The sequence below is a fragment of the Trachinotus anak genome, unplaced genomic scaffold (genome assembly GCF_046630095.1).
Source record: "Trachinotus anak isolate AG129_WGS33_773 ecotype Australia unplaced genomic scaffold, CSIRO_AGI_Tana_v1 ptg000004l, whole genome shotgun sequence".
Lineage (NCBI taxonomy): Eukaryota > Metazoa > Chordata > Actinopteri > Carangiformes > Carangidae > Trachinotus > Trachinotus anak.
In genome coordinates, this window is record NW_027273855.1 from 1,308,821 (window position 1) to 1,324,743 (window position 15,923).

General features: G+C 43.6%; 1 protein-coding gene across 1 annotated transcript; it reads left to right on the forward strand.

Moving 5' to 3' along the window:
- Positions 1 to 1,298: 1,298 nt before the first annotated feature.
- Positions 1,299 to 11,997, forward strand: ccdc22 (coiled-coil domain containing 22). The gene is made up of 16 exons (XM_071475142.1): positions 1,299 to 1,694; positions 2,334 to 2,511; positions 3,151 to 3,283; positions 4,688 to 4,794; positions 5,831 to 5,915; positions 6,569 to 6,738; positions 7,533 to 7,748; positions 7,912 to 8,082; positions 8,280 to 8,399; positions 8,486 to 8,602; positions 8,690 to 8,791; positions 8,964 to 9,071; positions 9,688 to 9,783; positions 10,612 to 10,671; positions 10,772 to 10,846; positions 11,239 to 11,997. The coding sequence occupies exons 1-16, from the start codon at positions 1,645 to 1,647 to the stop codon at positions 11,350 to 11,352; spliced, it is 1,902 nt and encodes a 633-aa protein (XP_071331243.1). The 5' UTR covers positions 1,299 to 1,644; the 3' UTR covers positions 11,353 to 11,997.
- Positions 11,998 to 15,923: the final 3,926 nt, after the last annotated feature.

A 15,923-nucleotide genomic window follows, 5' to 3' on the forward strand; every position in this document is an offset into this window, starting at 1 on the left:
CTGTGTTCATTTACAACATGTTAGGTATTGTATGGCATCAACCAGCAACAGTCTCCCCAGTTGTGTGTTTTTGAAACTTATCTCAGGGCTGCAGCTCATTCTTTTCATCCTTGAACAGTGTAGCTGCGTGACAGAGGTTCAAGACGTTATATTGTAATAATAGTAATAATAATGATAATAATATATTTGCTATTCCCTTGTTTACAGAGGGTAAGTACTGCTACTGGTCCCTCATCCTCATCTGTGACACAGATGTGTTGGCAATGTTATTATTTTAATTTTTAACAAACAAAAGCGCTGCAAATTTTTTATTTGTGGTTTCAATTATGAAAAATGTAGAAACTTGAACCAACTTTACTTAATTTTTGAACATTTTTAGCACATTATGATAATACAGCGATAATATCGATAACCTTGATCATTTTGGTCACTATAATCGTGATATTAACATTTCTATACTGTTTCATCTCTATCTCCTCTTTAGCCTTCAGCCCGCTCTCCTGTCAGTTCCGCTTGTGGCTAGTCCACAGTCTGTCCAGTCTTCTGTCCAGTTTAGACCTGGAAGAGCCCGAAAAGTCCCCCCTGTTCTTACATTTGATATCCCAGCACCGGCCTGAGAATATAGACATGCGATATAAAATCATTTTGAGAACACTGATTTGAGAATTGGTTTGGACTTACTGTCAACAATAAGGTTTGTGAAATTCATTTTAAAACTCTACATTTATGAAATTAATTTTACATTTATTTTATGAATGCAGTTATGTTAAAGTCTTCTGTTTTGTTTTTCATGTTATGTAGAACTAAGATTAATTGACAGAAAAGAGATGTTATTCTCTATTATCGGATAATGATCTGGACATGAGGTAATTTAAATGGTAAGTTTCATATCCACATATGTAAATAACCTGAATGAAAACCCCATATTTACCAGTTCAAGCATAAAACCTGATTGTTTGAAACACTAAAGGACACATCGGAGAGCCAACAGGACTGTGGTCATCACCATGTGTCTGTTTCCCTTTTCTCATCCTTGCTCTTCTGTTCGTATCTAATTGAATATCTGTTTTTGTATCCTTGCATGATCTGTAATAAAAATAAGTTTGGGGGGAAAAGGCTGAACTATTGGCCACCTTTCCGGTCATAAGACTGTCTCTTTCAGTGAATGCTGGGAAGTGTATTTCTCGCCGGCTCACTCTCCAGTTGCTCCCAACCGCAGCAGGTCGAGAGGAAACTCCATTTCCCAGAGTCACCGCTGTTCTGTTCCCTTATTACTTCATTTCCACACTGAACAAGATACACAGATGTCAGGTCTGTTACGTCGGTAGCAGACAGCCTCGTCAGGTCCAGTGTTTTCAGGGGATGTAACGGACTCTTTTATTATTTTAGAAGCTGGTTTGTAGCAAGACGCTTCAGATGCAACGGAGAGTTACAATGGATGCTGTCAGGGAAGCGAGGAGTGACAGGCTTGCTAATTAACTAGCAGCTAGTTCCTGGCTAACAGAAGATGGAAGCTAGTTCTCTTTCCCCGGGAAACCCTCACTAATATTAGCTAACTCGGTGTTATTAAATAACCCCGCTAGCATCAGATGTCCTGCTAAGTTTCCGCCCGTTAGCTTGTTTGTCTTTAGAGAAACTTCAGCGATGGAGGAAGTTGACAAAATCCTAATTCACGCCCTGAAACAAGTCGGAACGTGAGTATCACCATCATTTCGTGAGTTCCTTTCAGTTGTGCACAGTGCCAGCCCGACCACCGGCTGGTAGAAGGACATGTTAGCTGACTGATGCTAAGTTTGGTGTTAGCAACGTCACTGTGAGAAACCAACCACGGAGCATCTCAGGGTCAGACACGTCCTGTGGGATGAGGTCGCTCTGAATATAATCTACCTGTACTCTCCAAGATTTTCATTTAAATTGATGCTTTTAAGTCACCACCTGCCGCAGAATGATGTGCACACACCGGTGACTGAGCTAATGACCCACTAAGGAAATTATATGGAAGTTAGTTTAATGAGCTGGGTGTGTGGTGAGGATCACCAGCAACATCACAAGACACATGTCACGAACACAGAGTTAGTGACATGAGTTCAATCACCCATGATCAACACTTTTTTTTTTTTTTTTTTTTGAGGCCTAAATACGGTCGCAGAAGAATGAGGTAACACACAGGTGACTGACCCTTTGACCCAGTGATGAATTTATGTAGAAGACTTTGCATTTTACAGTTTTATGACCAAGTGTATTTCAAAATAAAACCTGCAAGTATCATGTAATTGTAAAGTTAACGAAAGAGAGGTCTTTGACGTCGCTACTGTTTGATTTGTGGCCCACAGGGAGGTGAGCGAGGAGGTTGACAGTGTCAGACAGTTCAGCAGCGAGCTGATCGTGGAGGCTGTGGTCAGATGTATCCGGGTGATCGACCCAGGCCTGGGCAGCACGCTGCCCACCTCGCTTCCTCCAGGCATGTCTGCTCGCTTCAGAGTGGGCATGAGCCTGGCGCAGGCCTGTCAGGTAACACACCTCCAACTTATTTAGGATGAATGGGCTAAATTAGCTCCTGTTGTCAGTGTTTGAGCGTGAACATAAAAGGGACCAGGGAGCAGCAGCTGCAGAATAAAAGTGACAATCGAAATACAGTAAATTTTCTTTACACTTTAAAGTTAATTGTACAATATATGAGTAACAGAAACTATGTATTTAGTTCTTCCTTGTATGTGCGTAGTTTTTTGCAAATAGGCTTTAACAAATTGTGACAGCGTGTCGATAACTGGCCGAAGGGAAACGTTGACCATAATCATTGGAGAGGAGATACTTTTGAAACCTTCTTTGTTTGTTTTGGAGAATATCTTAAAGCTTACAGTCCTGACCAAAAACATCTACACATTTCTAAGAATAGTGATAAAGGCAGCCAATAGATGTATAATCGTGTATGTATGAATGTATAATTTGAGGGCTTTTATAGATGTTCACCATGAAGTAGTGGTAGGCAGCTAATAAATAATTTTACCCACATTGTGCTTTTCGAGACACTTTATTAGAAGTTCAGATAGTTGTGGGCAAAACTCAGATGCGCCTGAATGAGAACTGGCTCAGCTGAAGCACTGCCTGTCATTCCCAGTGGTATTCCTAACATGTCATGTGGGTTTCCAGGATATTGGTTATAAAGGAGAGATCGGCTACCAGACCTTTCTGTACAGCAACGAGCCAGAGATCCGATCCCTGCTCATGTGCCTGGTGGAGAAGCTGCCCAGAGAGAGTGCTGAGACCTCAGACCAGCCAACAGGTACAGACAGCACCGGTCTGGCATCTGCACAGTTCCACATCACCTCTCCCTGGAGAGGAAGAAAAAATGTACCTGCATTACTATGTTGTTACATTTACTGGGTCACTCCATGTTAAATCATCAACAGAGGATTTGCTTCATATTTAATGTAAATAATGTCATTATGCCAGAATGTCCAGCTTGTGTCTTCTTTAGTTTCTGAGGTATGGAGGCTTTAAAAAAGGGGCGTGGCTGATAAAGTTCAATGAGTCATTACTATGAGTTTGTTAGTCTTTAATATCTAAAGGGGTTGAGCTACAGTTGCATATTTGTCAAGTTATGGCTTGCTAAAAATATTTTGGAGCCGACTCAAACTGAACCACATCAGGTCTCTTAAATCTTTATATAAAACACTAATGTTACAGGATTTTCTTAGCAATTAGGTGCAGATCATATGATAATCTTTGTGGATAGAAACATGATCCATAATCTGAATCACAAGAGTTAGTTGAACTCATGTGATCACATGATTAGTTGTGCATATGGTTGTCGGGACACAGAGCCTGTCACTTTAACTCAAAGGCACGAGTCACAAATATCTGCTTCCTGTTTCTGCTCTGATTTTATTCTGAAACTCCTGACAGGAGGTTGTGATTTGTACCTTTCCGCCTTTTTGACATTTCTTTTGGATGTTGTGTCGAGTTGCGTCTCAATTAAAAACACACTTTTGCTTAGTTCATTTTGACCATTCTAGAAGTTAAAGATAATAATAATAGTGTAGAACAAGCCCTGAAAATTTGTATGTAGCATGAATAGTTTAAAGGTAATGACTCATGTAAGGCCCCCCCCCCCCCCCCCCCCTTTTTTTTTTTTTTTTTTTTTTTTTTAAAGCCTCCAGATCTTAGAAACTAAAGAGAACTCAAGCTGAAAATGTTGCACACGAGTTGCTGGGTGACATTATTTACAAGGGAAAAGGGAAAGTCACAAAGTGGTCCCAGTTCCCAGAGATGGGAGATTTAAAACTTTGGAGATTTACCTGGAGCAGAGAGGATTAATCAGCTGCTTTAATGTTTGATATTTAAAAGTTATGCTCTCCAGCTTTAATGTGGTATCCTTTATTTTATTTCAAATTGAATTGTGTTGAATGTGCTGAAGCTAAATACTTATGGTTTGAACAGTGATTTAATGTGACCAGTCAGTCATATATAAGAAATCTGAATAAATCCCAGAAAACTGTGCTGTTGCATGTTTAGAGGTTTAAAAGAAAAATTGCAACAGGAACAGATGAAGAAACTCAAATACAGAAATGAGAAAATGCTGTTGTCCACTCTGCTCTGCAATTTTTAAAGATGATCTTGGAAGAACGCTGTCACCATGTACCTTCTTATTTAACGAGTCATCCAAAGCTGTCTTCTCGTCCTGCAGGTAAATCTGTTGTCCTCCAGAGAGCCATTGCTGCTGCCATCAAAGCCCAGCTGGCTGTCCCCTGGCTGCCTACAAACTGCAGACTGCCACTGCACGGTGAAACACAAGTAAACTCTTTAAAGTTGCATTTTGATGTCTGAAAAAAAAAAAAGCTTTAATACTTGAGATGGATGTCTGAAGTCGATCAGCAGGATTTGGAGAACGGCCAGTTCAGGCATATTTAGATGAATCAGAGCAGTGACATGAAGCCAGATCTATTTCTACACTCGTGTTTATTTACTGTGTAAATCTGAGCAGCAGTCGTCAGTTTGAGTCTGTTTGCATCAGTGCATGTATTTTAACATTGAACTGAATCATCAGCACAGAGATGAACAAACCGTTCAAAAAAAAGTCCATAGCAACTGCAGCTGAGGTTCATGGGTATTGTGGTATTAAAGTACTCTGCTGTACCAAACTAATTGAAAGAATCAATGGCTTTAATAACCCACATGATAATAAATCTGAATCATTCAGATTTATTATATTTAATGGTGGAACATAACTAAATGTATTTAAGTGCTTCTGCTTTACTGAAGTATTTTAATGTTATGTAACCTAATACTTTGACCTCACTATATTTCACAGGGAAACATTTTGCTTCACTGCATTTATTTGACATATAAAGTTACTCGTCACATGTAACATTAGTATCAAATCATAACATTTAATTGTGCATAATTTGTACTTTTACCTTTGATACTTGTGTACTTAAATAATATTTTAAAGCCGGACTTCTAGCTGTAACAGAGTTCTAGTTGTATTTTTACACTGTAGAATTACACTGTACTTTTACTTCAGTGAAGCATCTGAATATGAGTAAAGCTGTGATGCAGCTTAATGAAAGTCAGGAGTCAAACACTCTGTAAATTGTTTTTGACTCACTCTGATGGAGACTTACTGTCTCCTCAGTGCACACGCTGTTGTACGGTGTGAGGAAATTCACATGTATGAGGTTGGAATATTTCTAACGACAGTTAATTGATTGTGTCTTGATTGTGACTCATCGCAGCCTCTGGATACATGATGAAGTTGTTGATGATTAAACATAACCTGCCCAGAGAAAGTCAGCTGATTCCTGACAGGTCACATGTTTGTTCTGTTTAGAGTCCAGCAGCACTGCACAGCTTCCATGTTCAGCCCCTCAGTTTACCAAACTGCACTAAAGGTACAGGGAAGAAGCAGCTGAAAGGTAGGCCCCCTACTCTTCCTCCTCCTCTTCCTCTTCCTCTTCCTCCTCCCTCTTGCACATACTGTATATACACACCATATGATTTCAGTTGATCGCAGTCTTGCAACAACTTTCATAAGAATTGTGAAGCAGTTGTGAAAATTAATTCATGATTCACTAGAGATGCATGAAATATTGTGAGCTGATATATTATTGGCTGATAAGAAAGAAAACTAAATTACTGTTCTTCTTCTGATGATGATGAATTTTAGCTGATAATTACATCTGATCATCAGAGTGTGGATGTGGAGCAGGGATGAGGCTCTGTCTGCCTCTGTCTTCGTAGCTCTGTCACACAGTGGACACAATCAGAGACAGATCAGACGACACAGAGCGGGTAAATAAATCGATGAGGATGAGGCTCGTTTATCCCGGAGTAGGAGCAGGTTATCAAACGGCTGTTGAACAAGCAGAACATAAACTGTCCGAAACATATTTGAACATTAATTGTAGGTAACAGCTGAGCCTGATTAGCCACATGTCAGCCCCTGCTCTCTATCAGCAGGACCCGTCCATCACTGTGTCTCTTTACATCAGCAGCACAGGGAGGAGGGACGATGACACAAGACATGAATTGTAACAAAGCGTGTGTGTGTGTGTGCGTGCGTTTTCAGAACTGAACGACTACCAGCGGGACATCCTTCCTCCTGTGACCGCCCAGCCCTCCCATCATGCCTCTGTGGTGGCGTCCATACTGGAGCAGCACACCGCTGAGCTGAGTGCTGCTCAGGAGTGGGACAACGAGTGGAACAGCCAGGGACTCCTGTCTCGCCTCACTCCACAGGCAAATCACCCCACTCCCTACAGTCATGTTTATTTGATCCTCTGAACATCAATCTAAAATTATTCCTTCTAAAAATGATTGGCATTCTGTCATAATCTATTATTACTCATAAATAAATAAAAATCATAATTTTTAATAATAATGAGACAGAGCCTATTTTTGATTTTCAAACACAACTTGGATTATATATTTATGAGGGCACAGAGAGAAAAGATGAACAGAGACACTGGCCGTGCATCACTTCTCATGGCAGCACTGCAGGATTCAGGTGAATGAGTTTGAATTTGAATGAAAACAAACTATTGAAAAGAAACTAAACTGAGCTCAGTTGAGTTGTAGCCTGAACTCAAACCTCCTTCCGTGGATTTAAACTGGGTGCAGGCATCAGGGGAGACCGTCATTAGGTTTTTATCGTCCTGTCTCTTCACCGGCTCCTCTCTGTGTGCCTGTCACTCAGGGTGCAGAGCATCCTGCTTCCTCTCCCTTTAATCATCTGACTACTCCTCAGATTTATCTGGTGTTTGAGTTCAAACCAGCTCTAACTGGTAATGATCCAATGATGTCATATGTAATAATGTATCAGTCAGAGGGGACAAACCACTGCTTTTACTTTAATACTTTAACAACACTTTGCTGCTAATACTTTTGTATTTTTACTTCAGTGGGATTTTACTTGTAATGGAGTATTTTTCCATTCTTGTATTGGTTTTATTTAACCAAAAGATGGTAATACTTCTTCCACCTCTGACCTCTGCACATTAGTTAGAGGTAAACTGGGTGTCTTTGTTGAACAGGAGTACCGCTCACGGAAACTGACCCGGCTGAGGAAACGCATCGAGGAGCAGCTCCGTTCTGCTGCGGCTCCTTCTCCTGAAAGTGCCTTTGGTGGTCCCCGCTCAACCTCTGACCTGTGTGAGCTACTGCAGGCCTTCAGAGCCTCCGCCCCCTCTGACCACCTCCTGACCAAGGGTACCCACTTCACCCACACACAGAAGTTCACCTTCACACAGGTGAGGACCCCTCCACCGGCAGAATGCTGAAAGAAATGTCTGTCTGCTGTGACTCTCTAACTGCTGTGTGTGTGTGTGTCTGTGTGTGTGTGTGTGTGTGTGTGTGTGTGTGTGTGTGTGTGTGTGTGTGTGTGTGTGTCTGTGTGTGTGTGTGTGTGTCCAGGAGTCAGCACCAGTAACCAACTCCATCCCCTCCAGACTTCAGTCAGAGGGTGATATCCAGCTCCGTCAGCAGGAGGAGCTGGCTTCACTCCAGCAGCAGCTCCAGCAGCTGTGCAGTGATGTCAACCAGCTGACAGCAGACATGAAGCATATGAGCGTCACTAATACACAGGTAAAACACAGACACACACACACACACGCACACACCTCAGCTGACGTAGTCCAGTGTTGTGGCCATTCCCCTTTTTACAGGGCATTTGCTCTAAATCTATACGAGTGAACGCTGTGTGTGAAGGTGAATGTGGAGGACTGATGTAATTTTTGCTTCCACCTGTGAATCTTCAATGAACGGTTGTTGCTTTGATGCAGGTGCTGGATGAGTTGAAGCAGCGAGAGCTGGGGAACTCTGAAAAAGAGGAGAAGATGCAGGTGAAGAAGAAAACAATCGACCTGCTGCCGGACGCAGACAACAACCTGCTGCAGCTTCAGGTAGGGCGGCTGAGTGAGATCAGATTGTGGTTGGAGACATGATCAAACCCGGTGGGACTCAAACACCTGTGTGATCCTCCCTCCAGGCTCTGGTGGAGGCCAGCGCCAAGCGGGTGGTGAACCTGGCCTCTCAGTGGGAAAAACACCGCGCTCCACTCATCGACGAGCACCGCAGGCTCAAAGAAATCTGCAGCAACCGGGATGTAGGTGGTGCCTCTCGACAGATCCATCACTCAGTTAGTTGCAGTAAAAACACATTTAGATTCTGTTGTTTTTTGTGTTTTCCTCAGCTGGAGTCGTCCAGAAAGCTGTCTGAGATCAAGTCTCTGCACGACAAAATCCGAGTGTCCACAGAGGAGGCCAGGAAGAAGGAAGAAATGTACAAACAACTGGTAATGTCCTGAAGTTGCATCTTTAGAAAATTAGCAGAGTTCTCACAGGTTACATTTCATGTCGACACCGGTTTGTTGTGTCTATAACTGAGGTGTTGGTCGTCTTTCGGCCCCTTGTTGAATCTACTACACGTGTGTTTGACTGCATCATGTCTGGTCTCTTCCGTTGTAGGTGACAGAGTTAGAAAACCTTCCTCAGGATGTGTCTCGGTCGGCGTACACTCAGAGGATCCTGGAGATCGTCAGCAACATCAAGAAACAGAAGGAGGAAATTACAAAGGTGAAAGCAAATCAGAGGAAGGTGGAGTTTGGACATAACTAACACATAAAGTGAGAAGACTGTTGGTGGACAGGTGGAGTTCTGTCTGAGTTCAGCACTGTCATGGTCACATCAACAATCAAAACAGCATCACTGTGAAGGGAAGTCAGTTAATTTCAGTGGCATTACTGCAGTTGCTTGTACACACAAACTAAATGGGAGCAGAACTGTATTATTCTGAGCTCAAAGTGGAGAAGTTGGTCTGAGTTTATTGTAGAGACAGAGATATATGGGCAAAAAGATATTTAGTGCAGCTGAGGCTTTGGAGCTGATTTTTCAAGGAGAAGAAAAACAAAACGCTGAATCTCAAAAGGATGAGCAGAATTCATGAACTGATAAATCACCTCCAGAACAATCCAAAGACATGTGTGCAACTTTCTGTGTTGTAGTTTTCTTTTGTTATTATGGTTTGCAGTGATTATAGTTATATAATAAGGAAAAATTCAAGGTCCTTTTTGGTTTTATTGTCTACTATCCTGCATTACAGTGCGCAGAAAACTTTACTGAGTGACGTAGAATTAGTTGTGCTGATTATGAATCTGTGTAGCACTTGGTAACATCAACACTTGGCTTCCAGATTCTGTCAGACACGAAGGAGCTGCAGAAAGAGATCAACAGCCTGACAGGGAAGCTGGACCGGACCTTCGCTGTGACTGATGAGCTGATCTTCAAGGTAGCAGAGGTTTTTATTTCCATCAGTGCTCTTGTTATATTCTGGTGTAATTGTTTGTCTACATGAGAATTAAAGAGCCCAACAGCAGCTGGGTGTTGTTGTATCATCAGCACCAATCCCCAGACATCCTCAAAACCAGCAGGGTTACTGCTTCAGTAGTTTTGTGGCTCATCACCTGGGACAGGTGAGTTTTCATTCCCCTGAGCCTCACACACTGCACAGCAACAAGAGGTGCTATTTATGTAGCATCAAAATTATTATCATCAAAACTTTCTCTGAATTGACCCGGTCAGTCCACGCTCGTGTCCGTCATCCATGTATGATAGTTAACAAGCTGATAACTGGTGGAATTTAGCACAACCCCACAACAGGCTAACACATGCTAACCGTTAGCTTCATCCACATTTCCTCTGTAATGTCACACTGATCATTTTTGATAAATCATAAAACATTGACTGAAAACTGGTGAAGCTACGTGAGAAGACAGAGTCAGATACACTGAAGTCCAACACACAACCAATTCAAATAATAATGTTTGAATTTACATATGAGCTGATTTAACACTGAAAACAACACATATAAACTACTGACCGGTGGGTTTGTGGTCACTCGCAGACAGTGTGAGAAACACTAAATTTAAAACCTGATATTTTAATAAATCTACTTGCAGAACACCAGAGGTCGACTCCCTCTGAGAAAGACTGATCTAAAGAAAAACCTAAATTCACACAGTTACTTCTAATGGCTAATGGCTGTCCCACAGTGTGATGCACATACTGTCTATGTTTGTGTTTCATTTGTTTATATGTTTATTTTTGTTGTGTGCAGGACGCCAAAAAAGACGAATCTGTCCGCAAATCCTACAAGTACCTGGCCGCCCTCCATGAAGTACGTCATCACGTTTGGACAGATTCTTTATTCCTTATCTCACCTGTCGGTCCTCACAGAACGTGTCACATGTCATGTTTCCGCCTGTGTTCTTCTACAGAACTGCAATCAGCTGATCCAAACCATCGAGGACACGGGTACCATTCTGAGGGAGATTCGAGATCTGGAGGAGCAGGTAGGATTCGTTCAGTTACGACGGTTCCAGCTTCACCTCGTACACTTTTGATGACGTTTTACGAAATATTTATTTGCCGTGTTACACAGAGTCAGATGAGAGGATCAGTATCAGTTTCATCTCTGTGTTCAGTACAGAGAGCTGCAGGATGTGGTTTAGCTTAGCTCAGCATGAAGACTGGAAGCTTTGGAGGTTGATGTTTGGTCGGGGACCACGGCTGTAGTGAACCGTCAGGTCACCAGGAGCAGCATGAAGCTCCCAAAGAGAAATCCTGCTCCATCTGTGGTGTTACATGGTGTGGACTGACCTGCGGATTTGACCCAGGTGGATCAGGGTGTGGAGAGTGTTGAGAGTATTTTCGTGTCTTTAAGTGTGACTTAAACTGTCCACAGATTGAGACGGAGAACGGGAACAAAACTGTGGCCAACCTGGAGAGGATTCTGGATGACTACAAGGCGATTCGACAGGAGAACTCTGCGCTCGCTGCCAAAGTCCGAGAAGGCTGAAGGTGCTCGCGGTCTGTCCTGCTCCGCCCGCCGGGGCTGAAGCTGTAGTAAAAACATGGAGCCGTAGATGGATCTGATGGGACTGAAACAGCACTCCAGGTTTCAGAGTGAAGAGACTGCTGTTCATTAACACCGCCCTCTGCTGCCATCGGAGACCTGCTTCCCTACAGAGAGGCAAGCTGATTTTTGTACCATGAAAACTAATCTGGATTTTAATGCACAACATGTATGGATGGATGTATGGATGAGGAGACAATTAGTTTTTCATTTCAAACTGATCTCTGAGGCCGGACGTGCTCTCTGAGGGCCCCGGCTCTGGTTTGATTGCTCTGTACCCAGATGAAACGTAACACTGGGCAGCAGGGGGTGCTGTCAGACCTCCTCTGTTCTAATGTGTAGTCCTTCATTTTTCTGTATGAAACATTTTCATATATCTTAATTAAAATCAAATGTTGGAATTTTTATTACAGGAATTATTCCACCAGACAGACGTCAGCAGTTCCTGTGTCATAATTATATTTGAACTGAGTGTGTTGAGTGAATGGCATTTGAATGTAGTCCATTAATACTGTTGTCCAGCCCCATCAGCAAAGTATTGTTGTATGTATGGCACCAGCTTAAATAAAGATGCCTTACAAACTTGAATGGTCATGATGAGTGGACCTACTGTCATCTACTTCATCACACACTCAATATCTAATACAGAGTCTTAGATTCACATAACACCTGAAGTCATTGCTCACTTCGAACATGATTATTAATTATTGATCGGTGGCTGCAGACTCCAACTACACTGGCTTTGTTTAGTAATGGTTTAAAGAACATTTCTTGTTTAGATGCTCACTACGTTGTGATTGTGTTACTGCTCCAAGGCTGATGTTTGAAAACTCATGTCAGAACAGACTAACCGGGTCAATGTCATAGTTACCGTGGCAACAACATGAGGAGGAGCCTAAAAAAGCCTGGACCTAAAAGTTTGTTTTTATCTGCATATTTTTAAATTTTACATTATTAATATTATAACTAAATTATTGGTTGAATAATAATAAGTCAATTAATAAATTGACTTTTTCTTGTGTCTAAAACAATATTTAAACATCTCAGGGGTCCACCTCAAACAAACATGCCATTTAAAATAAGATCAGGCATCCAAAAGAGAAAACAATCAGAAGATCTTAACATGTTCCTGAGAGCTTCAAACAAACTGAGCTCATAACATAGCTACTAAAATCAGGGAGACTGTTTCATTGGATATTGTAAGTGTTATCAGAATCAGAATCAGTTTTATTGCCAAGTATGTTTTCACATACAAGGAATTTTTTCTGGTGATTGGTGCAATTGATCAGCAACAGTGGGGCTCTCTAGCCTTGTTGATAAGGCTAATAGCAGATGGGAAGAAGCTATTTTTGTGGCGAGAGGTTTTGGTCCTGAAGGACCGCAGCCTCCTGCCAGAGGGGAGTGTCTCAAAGAGTTTGTGTCCAGGGTGGGAGGAGTCAGCTACAATCTTCCCTGCACGCCTCAGGGTCCTTGAGGTGTACAGGTCCTGGAGGGACGGAAGATTGCAGCCAATCACCTTCTCAGCAGAGTGGATGATACGCTGCAGTCTGTTATTGTCCCTCTCCGTGGCAGCAGCGTACCAGATGGTGATGGAGGAGGTGAGGATGGACTCAATGATGGAGGTGTAGAAGTTCACCATCATAGTCCTTGGCAGGTTGAACTTCTTCAATTGCCTCAGGAAATACATCCTCTGCTGAGCTTTTTTGATGAGGGAGCTGATGTTTAGCTCCCATTTGAGATCCTGTGTGATGGTGGTTCCCAAGAAGCGAAAATGCTCCACGGTAGCCACGGGGGAGTCACACAGGGAGATGGGGGTGGGTGGGGCTGGGCTCTTCCTGAAGTCCACTATCATTTCCACTGTCTTCAGAGCGTTTAGCTCTAGGTTGTTCTGCCTGCACCAGGTCACCAGACGCTCAGTCTCCCACCTGTAGGCAGACTCATCGCCATCAGAGATGAGTCCAATGAGAGTGGTGTCGTCTGCAAACTTCAGGAGCTTGACAGACTGATGGCTGGAGGTGCAGGTGTTGGTGTACAGGGAGAAGAGCAGAGGAGAAAGAATGCAGCCTTGTGGGGATCCAGTGCTGATGGTCTGGGAGTCAGACACGTGCTTTCCTAGCTTCACGTGCTGCCTCCTGTCAGACAGGAAGTCGGTGATCCACCTGCAGGTGGAGTCAGGCACGCTCAGCTGGGAGAGCTTGTCCTGCAGCAGAGCCGGGATGATGGTGTTGAAGGCAGAGCTGAAGTCCACAAACAGGATCCTGGCATAGGTCCCTGAGGAGTCCAGGTGCTGGAGGATGAAGTGGAGAGCCATGTTGACGGCGTCATCTACAGACCTGTTGGCTCTGTAGGCGAACTGCAAGGGGTCCAGGAGTGGGTCAGTGATGGATTTGAGGTGGGACAGGACAAGGTGCTCAAATGATTTCATGACCACAGAGGTCAGGGCAATGGGTCTGTAGTCATTTAGACCTGTGGGCCTTGATTTTTTGGGGACAGGGATGATGGTGGAGGATTTGAAGCAGGCTGGCACGTGGCAGATCTCCAGTGAGGTGTTGAAGATGTCTGTGAACACTGGAGACAGCTGATCAGCACAGTGCTTCAGGGATGATGGAGAGACAGAGTCAGGACCGGCTGCTTTGCGGGGGTTCTGCTTCTTAAAAAGCCTGTTGACATCTCTCTCCAGGATAGAGAGAGACGTTCCTTTGGTAGGGGAGGAGGGGGGTTCTGATGTGGCTCTGATGTGGAGGTTAGTGTCAGGCTTGTCCCACTGTCTTTCAAAGCGGCAGTAGAACTCATTCAGATCGTTGGCCAGACGGGAGTCATTAATGGAGTGGGGGGGTTTAGGTTTGTAGTTAGTGATCTGTCTGAGCCCTTTCCAGACAGAAGCAGAGTCATTGGCTGAGAACTGGAGCTGAAGTTTCTCAGAGAACAGTCGTTTAGCTTCTCTCACCGCTTTGCTAAACCTGTACTTGGACTCTTTAAACTTGTCCCTGTCCCCACTCCTGAAAGCTTCCTCCTTTTGCCTCCTGAGCTGACTGAGCTTAGCTGTGAACCAGGGTTTGTCATTGTTATAACTCACCCTGGTGCATGATGGGATACAGCAGTCCTCACAGAAGCTGATGTATGACGTCACAGCCTCTGTGAACTCATCCAGACTGTTGGAAGCAGTCCTGAACACCTCCCAGTCAGTGCAGTCCAAACATGCCCGCAGATCCTCTATGGCTTCACTGCTCCACTGCTTCGATGTCCTCACAACAGGTTTACACAGTTTTAGTTTCTGCCTGTATGTGGGAATCAGGTGGACCATCACATGGTCAGAGTGGCCCAGTGCAGCCCGGGGGACGGCGTGATAAGCACCACTGATTGTGGTGTAACAGTGGTCCAGAGTGTTCCCCTCTCTGGTCGGGCAATTAACAGACTGTCTGTATTTGGGCAGTTCATGACTGAGGTTCCCTTTGTTAAAGTCACCAAGGACAATAACTACGGAGTCCGGGTTGGTCTGCTCCACACACAGTATCTGCTGTGGCCTGTGGTGGGATGTAAACACCGACCAGGATGAATGAGGTGAACTCACGGGGGGAGTAGAAGGGCCTGCAGTTTATGATGAAAGTCTCCAGGTCAGGAGAACAGTGCTGCAGGATCACTGTCACGTCTCTGCACCAGCCACTGTTTGCATAAAAGCAGATTCCTCCACCTTTGGTTTTGCCGGACAGCTCTGTGTCGCGATCCGCTCTGAAGAGCTGGAAGCCGGCCAGCTCCAGCGCAGAGTTCGGAATCGATCCACACAGCCACGTCTCCGTGAAGCACAGGACGGCAGATGAGGAAAAGTCTCTGTTCTTCTGCACCAGTAGCTGAAGTTCATCCAGCTTGTTGGGCAGTGAACGCACGTTGGAGAGAAAGATACCTGGGAGAGGTGTGCGGAGTGCGCGCCGGCGGAGACGCGCAAGCGCACCAGCACGTTTTCCTCTCCTCCGGCGTTTCACTGCGAGAGCAACGGTCAGTGCACCTCTGACCAAAATGTCCAATAATCCCACAGATGAGTCGAGAAAAGTAGGAAAAAAATCCACTGGAGTTGTTTCTCTGATATTAATGAGCTCTTCTCTGGTGAAAGAGCTCCGGAAACCAAAGCAGAAAACTGGATTTATAAAGAAAATTATACAATTATACATATTTTTAAGATGCTTTTAAAGCTCCATCCAGTCTAAAGGTAGATGTCCATGTGTTTGTGATTATAAAGCAGGTCTAGGTTCTATATTAATACTGTGAAAGTATCAAAGCCTCAGTCCACAGAGAAATGCACACAGCCTGTATTCAGACACTGAGCCTTAAAACCAGCTGTCAGGACTTCTGGAACTTTGTGATGTCACAACAAAGCAGTCTACTGGGTTTAATGAATAACAACTGACTTATTATTTAACGTTACTTGTGTATTAAAAATAGTCAATCTGCTTAAGAGTTATATTGTAGCCGGTTGTTTTAAATTTTAATACTATCTTTTTGTAAATGTATGGTTTGTC

What these genes read in the sequence shown, in the direction of transcription:
- ccdc22 (XM_071475142.1), top strand. Translation starts at nt 1,645, where the DNA reads ATGGAGGAAGTTGACAAAATCCTAATTCACGCCCTGAAACAAGTCGGA. An exon ending in ACAACCTGCTGCAGCTTCAG is followed by an intron (nt 8,400 to 8,485) that starts GTAGGGCGGCTG and finishes TCCTCCCTCCAG; the next exon opens with GCTCTGGTGGAGGCCAGCGC. An exon ending in AAGAAATGTACAAACAACTG is followed by an intron (nt 8,792 to 8,963) that starts GTAATGTCCTGA and finishes CTTCCGTTGTAG; the next exon opens with GTGACAGAGTTAGAAAACCT.